At 44.7% G+C, this 12,344-nt stretch overlaps 1 protein-coding gene across 3 annotated transcripts in view; it reads right to left on the bottom strand.

Annotated features, from left to right (window-relative positions):
* The window catches only part of LOC6553595 (single-minded homolog 2), a 29,568-nt gene extending 17,986 nt beyond the window's left edge, over nt 1–11,582 (bottom strand). For 2 of the 3 annotated variants that reach the window (XM_001980143.3, XM_026983692.1), the window contains exons 1-2: nt 11,288–11,576; nt 9,413–9,905 (exon numbers count right to left, since the gene is read on the bottom strand). In XM_001980143.3, the coding sequence (XP_001980179.2) occupies nt 9,413–9,468 (56 nt within the window). In that variant the 5' untranslated portion in view covers nt 9,469–9,905; nt 11,288–11,576. Of the gene's footprint in view, nt 1–9,412; nt 9,906–11,287 lie in introns of all 3 variants that reach the window. The other variant, XM_026983691.1, reaches the window with a different exon arrangement.
* Nucleotides 11,583–12,344: the final 762 nt, after the last annotated feature.

Below are 12,344 nucleotides of genomic sequence, written 5' to 3'. Positions count from 1 at the left end.
CAGCAAAGGATAAAGAGATCGCAGATAGGGATTCCTGCAGAGACCCACTAGGATTCCAGTGGCTACGCAAATCGCCGCTAAATGTGGTATTCTTTGAGCCAAAAGACCTCTCATCAAATCAATACAAATCGAAGGAACGCATTGAATGAAATGGCCAATTACGAAGAAATTTGAAAATGATCAGTGTCTGGGCAAAAAAGGATAAACGAGCGAACTTATAGCTGGACTTCGGCGGCATGATTATATTGATGAACGAAACCGTTAGACGCATCGGAATGCACTGGAGGACGCCAGTCAAGGCTGCGAATTAGCAAAGGGAATCGACATAGAAATAATTTCCAAGCCAGGCCAAATTGGTGCCCCTGCCAAATTGGGGGCAATGCGGTGTATTATTTTTTGTTGTGCCCTCTTGCTCTCAGTTTGCGCGGCATAAAATGTATAATTTTCTTATTATCTATATATGGCAAGGGAATGAAAAGGAAGCCAAATGGCAAGGGCAGCGGCAAAGGCAACGGCAACGGCAACGGCAAAGGATCAGAGGTAGGACGGCAAGTACTGGAAATAAAATTAATTCCATAAACAACTTTCCAAAAAGTAAAGAACTTTCGGCGGCGGCGGAGGAGAGGTAAAAGGTGGCTCAACCTTTTGTCTGGGAGCCATAAAAACGTCAAGCAGGAGAAGCACAGAGAGAGTTTAGAGAGGAATCCTAGCCAACAAAGGATATCTGCAGAAGTGTGTGTGTGTATCTGTATGCTCCACGTTCCTTGCGAACTTTCAGCCCCAAAAAGCCATTTTTATTCTCCTTCAGCTTTGTCGACATCGTCGTCCTCGTCCTTTCTATACATTTTTCCTCATGTATTATTTTCGCCATTTGCGTTGCTTCCCCGCCTTTCCACCCATCCCACCCCTTCGGCATTCTTCTTCACATTTCTTCTTTCCTTTTCCCATTATGAAATGAATTGCTTTTAAAGAAATTACAATGCGGACGACTTTTGGGATTGGGGTTTCGTTTTTCCGGATCGGAGGGAGGAGCCAAGGGATTGCGGACCGGGGTGGTATATGTGTGTCTCGATTGGGTTGACACAAATTGCAAGGTCCAAGGCTGTCGTCTCGCCCACAGCACGCCAAAGCAAAGTCCAGAGATCCACAGATACGATATAAGCCCTAAATCCCGACGCACCACACCCACTGTTGTCCAGCGCGGTAGATATATTGGAAAGCTCAAAGTAAATTTATTAGGCTTAGTTGCAAAAACTAATTAAAAGACAGCGGTGCTTATAGCAACTATTTTTCAATCAAAAATTAAAGTGTTTTGTAGATCAGTGATGATATAAGCATGACATGAATCATATAAAATAAAACGTGTCATCTGAATAATTAAGTCAATGCTTATATTATCTCTTATTTCGAGGCTATATGCTGCCTTGGCCTAGTAACCCTAATTAAAGTATATTTAAGTCGTGGAGTAACAGATGCATTACACTTTGCATTCGTTCGATATTGGAAAAGTATAAGGGGAAGTCCAAAAACGGATTATCAACTTACAAGTAATATGAAGTTATTTTGGGTGTGGGAAGCGACAAATAGTTTTAATTTGCAAAATTTAACTTTCCTTTTGAATATGTTCCCATTTGCAAGTGTCGATTGTTGCTTAATCCCCACGGCGACCCTCGACCTCTGGCTTGGATTTGCATACGGCAGAGTTCAGTCGGCACCCCCGCTTCAAAAGTGCCGCTTCCTCGGGCCTTTGTGATATGTTTATAAACAAATGACACGCGATCCTTCGGGGGCACGTGAGTTCACGGCATCCAGCTCAGCTGTCTACGCCTTCGGTTGGCTACCTCGGCCGGCTTGCATGCAAAGCATTACGCATACGCAGCGTGTTCAGGTGGCTTTTGCTACCGCTGCTGTTGTTGATCATAACACGCTCAATTTGGCGCCAAAATCGCAGCAAACCGTTAGCAACTGGCACACTCATATACTCACGCAGACCAGACCAGGCCAGACCAGACACTCATTCATTCATTCATCAGTTGGTAGCTCTTTTGACTTTGGCCTATGCGTGTTGGTCGAGAGCTGCGTGCCGCCACTGCACCTGATAGATGTGCCCCCTTGCCACAAAATTGGCGGCAACCCTTTCGGCACCTATAAAAACGCCAAGTAGCGTGTCCAAAACCGAAAAACTCTAAACAACACCAGCGTATTGTGGGTCATCACAGCTTACTTTTACTGCAACTAAATTGATTTTGCATACACTTGAACCACCACCCACTTGTTGATAGCGCTTAAATCTACATCCAGACTTAAAAAATGCCAGACATATCTGACCTGTCACAGTGGTATTCCTTGAAAATGTCACAATTAATTGAATTTACATTTCTGCATATAAAAATGTCAAAACAAAGAGGGGCCCATAAGAGCGGGGCTCGAATTTAAGCGCCATTTAGGGAAGCTGTCAACTGGAGAACATGCTACTCTGCTACCGTGCTGCAACTTTGGTCCAGTCACTTAGCCCCAACAGCCAGCAGAATCTGGCCACAAAGGGAGCCTCCTAATCTATGGACCACTTAATGGATCTGCGCCAAATTCACGCATAAATTTCAAGGCTCAGCATCCCAAAGCTGTTAAAATTAACGAGGAGCACACGTAGTCAGGGAGCGAGGGGAGCTTCACAGCTTGGCCAACTCATTAATTTTGTCAACCCGACTGCGAAAAAAGTGAATCGAGAGGCAGTAGCTGAAACCAAAAGCGACTACAAAACGATCGCGCAACTCTGTCAAGATAACAAGGCGGCGAAAAGAGGAGAAAAAGTGGATCGGATCGAATTTGGAGGAGACCAATTCAGAAGAGCGTTACACAGTAAAATAAAATAATATTGATTTTGAATAAACCTACAGTTAATATAATTTCATCAATGGGAAATATGCGTTCATGCGAACTTATCATTAGCCACAAAATTGATTCATTCAGATTGCACGAATGTTCAATGGTTTACTTATAATTTAATTATTTACTCTGAACTAAATTAAGCATTTGAAAGAAAGACATATCGAATATAATATTTGATATGATGGGTTCCGATGAACCACTACTTTTGGAACACCTATGCTGTAGCCTGTCCTTTCTTCCCAGTGTATCTGAACGAAGGCTGCGACTGAGAATCTGGGAAGAATCGTTCCGGTCGCAGGCTCAGGTTCACGGCCCGCGCTAATCGTCAGAGGGGCGAAACACTTCTTGAATGGATTGTGAACCGAATTAAGTTGTTAAACGCATTATTTGCATATTTCGAATGCGTTGATGCCACATTAAGATGCCACAAGCAGTACATCTCCTCCTCCCCGAAGCCCTCGGGGCTCATTTGCATATTAATTGTACAAACAGAGGCGGAGGAATGTTCGTTCCATTCGCTTAATGAAGTGATAAATGTTATCGATGGCTTTGGAGAGGCCGACAATCGCGTTTGATCTATGGGCCAAAGCGACAGTTTTCCCATCGCCAAAGTTTCGCTGCTGTTCGGTTTCCAGTTTATGATCTACCGGGGCAAAAGCAATTTGTATCTAGCAGATACATTCTTGCCACTGCAAGTACATAAAACTACGGTTATAACGGCGGACAGTGTGAGTGTGCGGCCGCTTTTATTTTTATGATTACCCCTGTGTCAAGCTCGGTTCCTTAGTATACTTTTAGTTGTAGATGTTCTATGGGGCGGCAAAAGTTCCGCGCAAGAATAACGTCAACTGTGCCAGCCGGGGGAACTGAAACTACAGGAACAACAATAACAACAACAGGAACAACAACAGGGGCTAAACTGTGGCAAAGGCAACTCATTTATTTTATCGATTAAACATTTTTGCGATTCGCGCAGCGGAATCTCTTTTGGTCTCTCACTAAAAGGAGCTCCAAAGCCAGGCCATGTGGGCTTTTGGGAAAAAATGTATCTACTACTGAACCACACACAAGCACATACACATACCCTTGTGTAGCCAATATACAGATACACACACACACAATCACTCGGGGGCGACATCAAAGCGCCGGGCAAAGGCAACTTTGAAAACCTTTTGACAGCTGCGAACGCCAAAAAGGAAGGCGCCCAGGGATGGTGGAAGGGAAGAGGAGTGGTTGTGGGCGAATTAGGAACAGGAAGAGGGAGCGGGAGAAGAATAAGAAGAAGAGGGCGAAGACGAAGGGGCGGGTCCCACCCTCCGCCCTGCCTGCTGCGGTGGGCGCGGCCTTTGGATTTAGTGGGGCGCAGGATTGGGCCAGGAATGGTGAAAAGGGGCTACTGTGCGCTAATGATGCGCATTTGGCATTTTGGCCTTAAGCATTTATCACTCAGCGACACCGAATAATTATTAAAATTTGTATCTGATTTCGGTTTTTCCAGGCATTCGCCCAATAAATAAAATGTAATCAAATAGCACATGTCGAACTGCTTAATTAGCAATAGGAGAATTCGTAATGTTACCTAAAAACAGCAACACATTTTATTCTCATTCTTTCTTATCACGACATATATCTCTTAAAATGATAAATAATTAAATATTTTATTACATAAAATAAGAGGTAAAAAGTTATACAATAACACGCTACTAGAACAACTCTTAACTGTTTGCAAAACAAAGACACCAAATGTAAATTTAATGTACACAATACATTTTATCCACGAATCCAAAGTAATAACAACAAATTAACGGTTTGGTTTCACCAATGATTATTTGATTTGTTCAAGCAGCTGAATAAAGACAACATTTTCGTGAAATTCCGTTCAGCCCCCATTCTCTACAATAAAGAGCCTTTTGTAAGCTCACTGCCAGAGTTAAACGATCCCTTTTGGGCCAGGGTCCTGGGAAGGGAAAAGGTAACTGAAAGTATCACCTGCCCGGGCCAGATACCACCTCCTCGCCGACTGCAGGCCAAAAGGACACCCCGCCCAGCCCCGCTGCTCCTGGCCAGCCCCTTGGGCGCTCCACTTCAGCGCACACTCGAAAAAGCTGAAAAACACAAAACCTACAAAAATATGCAGAAGGCAACAGTGCGTCCTGGTTGTGGTCCTGGTGCTAGTCCTATTCCTCCTGCTGCTGCTGCTGCTGCTGTTGGAACTTTTACTGCCGGCCGCACTTCGGTGGTGGATTTTAATGGAACGCTTTGGGTTAATACAAAATTCTTTTGTTTTGCTTTCGCTGACTAACCTGGGCTAGGCTCGGGGTTGGCCAAATGCAGGTGGTCAGCCGGGTATTATGGATTAGTGAATGGTATGGTGGACTAACACGTCGCTTCCAAACAGTTCCTCAGTTCACTGACACTAAGGCGATCCCTACACGGCGATCCTGATCCGCTGGCCAGACAGAAAGTCCGACAAATCGATGGTTTTAGACCAACTAAATCGCTTGTAAGGCCGTAAGCGCTTCAACACCTTCTAACATGACTGATACTCAGCCCAATAAGTGGCAACAAAGTGGCTGCCCCAAATGAGACAACAGACAGGGGATATTGAGCCAGAAAGAGACACTCGTACTCGCCTAATGGCTGATATCGGCGTACCCCTTTCTCCTGGCCAAATCTCTGGCCCACTGCCGCCCAGTTTGGCATATGGAGCAGCACTATTTAGGCTTCGATACGCTGCATTACGCAATGGTGTTAATTACTAACACACGGACACTAGGCACCCGGCGAGTAGGAGAGCTACAAATACTACAGATATGGATACTTTGATACTCGGATACTTGGATACCCATATACTTAGATACTTATATACACACACTGGCAGACGGATAATCGCCGGCAAGCAACTGAAGCGAACTGGCAGTGGAAAACGGTTAACCAAAGACGGCAGCAAAAGCATTTAAAGCCATTTTAGCCACGGCGTCCCCAATAGAAAATCGTCCATAAAAAGGCAAGGTTTTTGTTTTACCTGAATCGGTGAGTTGTTTTAGATTCAGACAATAAACTTTAAAAGTATTTTTTAAGGATATCCCCCGGCATATGTCATTCAACCCACATACACGTACATACATATATCTGCCGATCTCCGACACCCCCATTCCATTGTAATTAACCAAATAGAATAACGCGCCAGTCGGCCGGTCTTTCAAGCCGAGATACTTTTAACCCCATGTGAACCGGGTTTTGTGAGGAGGGCGCAGGCGCAACTAATGAGCAACCCACCACCGTAAGCCATGTGGTGTCTCCCCCACCCACCCATTCATCGCCCGCCGGCTGGTCAGCCCGTTTGACCAACATTAAATTGAGCTGCGACTTCCAAATGTATGCGCCCTACGAGAAAGAGATCCTGGCCATATGGTCGTCGGATAGAGACCCTCAAAAGCCGTGCTCCGACTGAAGCGGCCAAACATATGTCGCAGGGGGCTGCGGTTTTCCACTCAACGATCTCCTGGCATGTGGGAATGTAAAATTCCATATACTGCGAAGTGTAATTCATCAAAATTTTCACAAATTCAATTTCCCGCAAACGGAGTGGGAAACTCGGTGTGGCTGGGCTGAAGGTTCAGTTACACAACAAAAATAATTAACTTCGGTCGGAGGTAAAGCGAATGGATACCTATTAAAAAAAAGGCACAGTAAATGGGAAATCCGACATTGTGCTGAATACTACTAAATATATATTTATGGACATCTATAAAAATGTTGAAATATTTCTGCATGGAATAGAAACATCATATACCCTGGACATCCTTTGAGCTTGACCCCTTTCTACACTCACTCTAAACCAACCAGTTTTGCAATTCAATCAAACTGCATGAAAAGCGACTGCTTGAACTTTAAACCACTGCAACACCGACAATCGCAACTGCAACTTGGCTAATTACCATCGCACCACAACTGCAACTTAAAGGAGCATTTCAAAGGATATGCCAGCTGCAGCAATCAATAACGAGGATACCCTCACACACCCTTGTACATAGCTGCAGCTAGAACAACAATCAGCGCACATAGAGAGCATAAACAACTAGCTGATAATCAATAAAGCAAAAGCAGGACTGATATATCCATAACAACCAACAAGTGGAACCCCCAACAGCGAGGGGCAAGGCGATTCCAGGGGCTGGGATGGGGCTCCGTTTTAGGGGTTAGGGGCAGCTCACAACTTTAAATACTTGTGGTAATGGGCAACAACTCTCAGAAACGGATGCAATGGCTTCCAATTAAACTGTGCACTGAAGTCGTTTCATTTGGAGTAAAGGAGGAACGGAAGGAAAGTAAAATACCGCGAATTCCTAGATAATCATCCAGATCATCCAGATAATGAATTGCAGAACAAATATTAAGGTCGATGAAAAAGTAGCTATAAATATGAAAGGCGAAAAGCGCTGTTAAATGCGAAGTCGAACTGTATTGCAATAAATACATATTGAAAATATTGCTTTTTCAAAGGTCGCACTCGTAAAATAAACAACATTACATACAAATATGTCTATTTTGGCACATCCTCCTCCAAGACACAAACTTTTAAGTGCTGAAATTCAATTGAATAGATAAGCTCCTAATAAAATAGCTGCACGCAAAGTGCAAGCCTAGCCAAATGTTGGGCACAAATGCCCATGCGTCGTATGCGTAATATTAGTTTCTAGGGGTGAGGAGTGCATATCGAAGGGCAGCTGTTCCCAGTCCTTGGGAGCTCAATTAAATTGCAGTAAAAACGGAGCAGCTTGAGGCTAAGGCTGAGCACATTTTGATCAGTTCATTAAAAGCATTAAAAAATAAAAACTATGATCGAGGGGCAAATGCAGCGCTCGGCGCAAAACCCTAAAGAGTGAGGCTCTCGACCTGCCACTCGAATAATTGCAGGTGTGCATTGCAGCAGGGAGAGGCAAGGTGACAATTTTGCGTCAGTCGAGCGAGTCAGAGTCGGTGTCAGCTTTGAGCCAGGCCCACAGCCAGGTCCACGGGGTGGCACCTCGAAGGCCCTGCTGCTTTTTCTTTTGCCAACTGCAGTAAAGCGTAATTGTTTTTTTTTTCGTTTTTTGTTCTTTATCAGACTAGCAAGAACAGCGAATTACGCGACTGCCTGTCGATGGTGAAACGTATTAAGTTGGAGTTTTACGGCGTAGCCAGGAACTTTAATAAGAACGAAACTTAGGGGGAAGGGAATTAAATTGCACACAGGCAACTTACTGTGAAATACACAACGTCTTGAACAAACGTTTTTGTTTAAGTTGGTACATTTTTAACAGAAATACAAAGCTAATAATATCATACCAACAAGTTATTTTAATCCATAAAACCTGAACGCATAGAATTGAGTTATTTTCCTTATTTTCCTCTATCTATCTTCTAAACACTCTAACCATTTTCGTTTCATACAAGTTATGGAAAAACCATGGAAACCATTAAACCATTTCCTATAACCTTTCATTCCGGAAACGCAATTTTTGAAATCGAACTATACTGTAAATGGCTTACTAATCCCACTAAAGCTAAGTAGACGGACATTAAACGCCAGATTAGAGGAGTTGGATGACCAATCCATCTATTAACTGCGTGCTTATCCTAAATAGATCCTGGTTCTGCGCTGTTCCGAAGATAATCGATGCCAGCCTGAGCTCCCCGTTCTTCACCCGTTCAAGACCAAGGCGCTGAAGCTGATCAGTGGCTCTTGATTATGGGGGTCGCAACATCAGCGAACGGTGGTCTGCACTTGGTCGGTGGGCGTGGCCGGGCTGCAGTTGCCGCTCCTCGCCTTCTGCATATTTAGCAGCGCTGCTCATGATAATGCGTGAGTTCTCATATATTTATATTGAAAACATTATGCTTTGTGCGGCTGCAGCGGCTAAGTACACAAAATTATCAGAAATTATGTGCACCTTGGGACAGGCAGATTCCGATCTCCCCCAGCGAACAGCCGGAGGGGCCGCCGACATCATCATCATCAGCATGACCGTTCATCATCATCATCATCATCATCTCCATCAACTGTTTGGCTACTGTAATTTCACGGTAACCTGCCCCGACATGCATAATGCAAATCAATTTGAGGCTATCGGGCGGCAAAGGGGGATTCGCCGCCCTTCACTTCATCCGAGGGACAAGTCAAAAGTCAATGGCGATGGTGATGGTGATTTGTCAACAAAGTGGCCAGCGGATCATTAATAATCGAATGTGGGGGATGCAAGACCAGTAGCTACCGAGATTGATGGATCGTCAGCGGGTGGCGCCACAAGGTGGCAAGCTGGTAAGTGGCAAGTGCAGCCAATCGCATTGATTGAAATCTTTCAGTAATAACAGAGCACCCAACAACCCGCTCCACAAACATTCCGCCTCCCGCTGTGCATTTATATCTGCATCTGTATCCCCGTATCTGTATCTTGGGATTCGGATTCGGATCGGTATTGGTTCTGGCTCTGGGATTGGACTGGGCCGTGGGGGCATGGGGCATGGGGCATGGACTCACCTCTTGCCGTTGCGTCGCCTTCGCTTGGTGGCGTAGACGGTGCCCAGCTGGCTCATTGCTAGGGCGGAGTTCGTTATGGTCGCCGTCGTGAATGATTTTAACTCTTATTATTTTTCGTATCAGTTTTTCGTCGTTTCTGCTGCCTTCTGCGCTTGTCTGTCGTACAGGTTGTTTCCTCGCCGTGGCTTTCTTATTTCGCTTTTTTCCTTTTGTAATTGGTTTTTATTTATTGATTTGGCTTGCTCTGGGTACACACTCTCACACACACGGACTCACTCGCACACAGACACAGCCAGGAGCTGAGTGCGATCAGATCCGCTGAGATCCTGCTGCGGGTTTTCGGTTTCGGAGTTGTAGCCACGCGTAAATTTCGTTTTTTCTTCTTTGTATTTATTTTTAATTATCATCACGCTTACATTTTGTTTGCTTTTTCATTTCCCGCGCTCCTTTTTTATTTGTATGTATATTGCACTGTAGTTTCAGTTGGTTGGAGCTAAATGAGGGATTTAATGCGAAACTGTGATTCAGCAATTGAGAAAGGCTGGGAATTTTCTTGTTTTTATTCGATTGTGGGTTGTATGACTTCTTTAAGCTATAACTTTGGTTTGCTTGAACCTATTTGATTTATTTAGTAAGTGGCCTCCGACGGAGAAAAGATTTCCGTTTCTTTAAAATAAATCCCATTAGCTTAATTTGTCAATGTCATGGAGCCGTTATTACGTTTTAAATTATAATTTTGATTAATATCGAAAAAATAGTATTTTAAAAGTATATCAAAAAGCTCTAATGATAAATGCTTAGCAATATAGAAAAGATTGTCACAGTAACGCGTATACAAAACTCGTAGATCGACTCGGGTAATGATGCTGATCAAAAATATATATACTTTATATGGCCGGAAACGATTCCTTCTACATGTTACCCACTTTTCAATGAATCTACTATACCCTTTTACTCTACGAGTAACAGGAATAATTATAAAACACTTAGTATGAGACACTTTTAGAAGTAAAATTGATGACGCGTAATAAATATTGAATATCCGTAATTGTATCAAGTGCCGATAGAGACTTAAATATTATAGCTCAAAAATATTTAATTGCTTTCATTATCCAGTTTTCCTTTCCAATAAAAAATGATGCAAGCAAATTCTTAAATATCAGAGTCAACCAATAATGTTAATTAAGTTGAAAGGCACTTGTGTTTATGGTGCCAGAAGTTCAAATGTATGTTGTTAGAAAAATATTTTCTTCTAGTCAGAAGACTTTGAAAATCCCTCAATCTTTTTCAATTGCTTTTAAAAACGAGTTGTTGTTTGTGGTTCTTTGTTTTGATTCGAGTGGCTGCGACTTGCAGGTTATTGTTTTGGTTCTTTCGTGGCAACACTTTTGCTTTTTCACTTGCACTTTTGCCGTTTGTGTGGCTGGTGTTGTTGCTCGTGGGCTCTGGTTTATCAATGGGCGATGTTTGCGATGACGACGCATGCAACAGAGGAAATCAAAATCGGCACGGAACCAAAAGCGCTAACGCAAGAACGGCACGCAAATCATTTTGCGGCACGATCGACGTCGACGTCGGCAGATCCGCCGGCAGCGTAGCCGGCAGAGCAACCAGAGACGAGTTGTCAAAGTGACATTTTTCAGGCACGCACATACACACGCCCGCGTGGGTGTGTTGGAATAGTAAAGAGGAGAGAAGTGAATGACCGCCGGCGGTCTGCCATTCGCACACGTGACTCCTCGTAGCCCTTGGAGAACACCCAGTTACAGGGTATCGCGTGCTGCGTTTCGCTTTTGTTTCTGTTTTCGCCTCTATTGTTGTTGTATCGCCTTTTTCGGCAGGCACTCACGCACACACACACACACACGCACGCACCTTTTAGCGGGATTCTGGCGACGGCGGAACAACCGTTAGGAGGGAGCAGCGACTGCACGCGAGCGCCAGAAACGAGTGAATGAGCGAATGAACAACAGTGCCAAAAAAACGGACTGGGACAGACGGAACGCAGGCATTTGAAACGAGGCACAAAGGCGATGGAGCGCGCTCTCTCACTCGCACTCAGCGGGGAGACGGGGGAGCTCTAAGTCGCTATCTCTCACTCGCTCTCTTTCAAACGTGACTCTGCTGCGCTGCGGCCACGTAAACGCTTTGAGATTCCAACAAGAACTGAGCTGGCGCCACGAAACGAATGGAAAAACCAGTCCTGGCGGAACGCACTGGCAATGGAACACGCAGGCGGCGTGTTTGGGCCGCTTCCAGTCGTCCTGGCAACGATCGATCGCCAAGCGACGCGGTCGCGTGGGAGTGAGACAGAGCGAACGTTGTTTCATTGCCATTCATTCCGGCGTCGCCATACGTGCGACTGGAAGGGAGCGACCAACCAAGTAAGTCTTGGAAGTGCTGTCGCTATCTCATTCGCACTCCGTAATTGCGCTCAAGCCGTTGAGAGGGCGTGTTCGCACACACATATTCACACTCACAGCCTAGTAGCGCCGACTCTTTCCAGCGCACTGCCAACTGGAAATTCGGGGCACATCGCTCATCTCTTAATTAATTAGGCGGTAATTAAGAGCTATCAGTGCTATCGCTCAATGGCATCTATCCCCCTTACTCTTCTATTTCGAACTTATCTGAGCCGGATTTTACTTCGTTTTGCCACTGAAATGCAAATTTTATTTGGTGTGACCAAAGCCATTAAGGCCATAAACATGAGCACTCACTTCGCGCTTATCGCGGATGATTTATTCACATGTGCCACCTGACAACCGCAAAAGAACAAGAATAACGAAATGCACACCGCTGCCCAGAACAGAACCAGAAATCATATTCGCACACCTAGACGGGCAAAATGTCCGTGCCCAAGAACCCGATTGGATAGTGGACAAGGCCCCTTTATCCCATGGCCCATATGCTGCGTCCGCCTTTAACCGCA

This window comes from Drosophila erecta, unplaced genomic scaffold (assembly GCF_003286155.1).
Source record: "Drosophila erecta strain 14021-0224.00,06,07 unplaced genomic scaffold, DereRS2 tig00000000-arrow-pilon, whole genome shotgun sequence".
In the NCBI taxonomy this organism is placed as follows: Eukaryota; Metazoa; Arthropoda; class Insecta; order Diptera; family Drosophilidae; genus Drosophila; species Drosophila erecta.
This window is presented reverse-complemented; position numbering and strand designations above follow the sequence as displayed.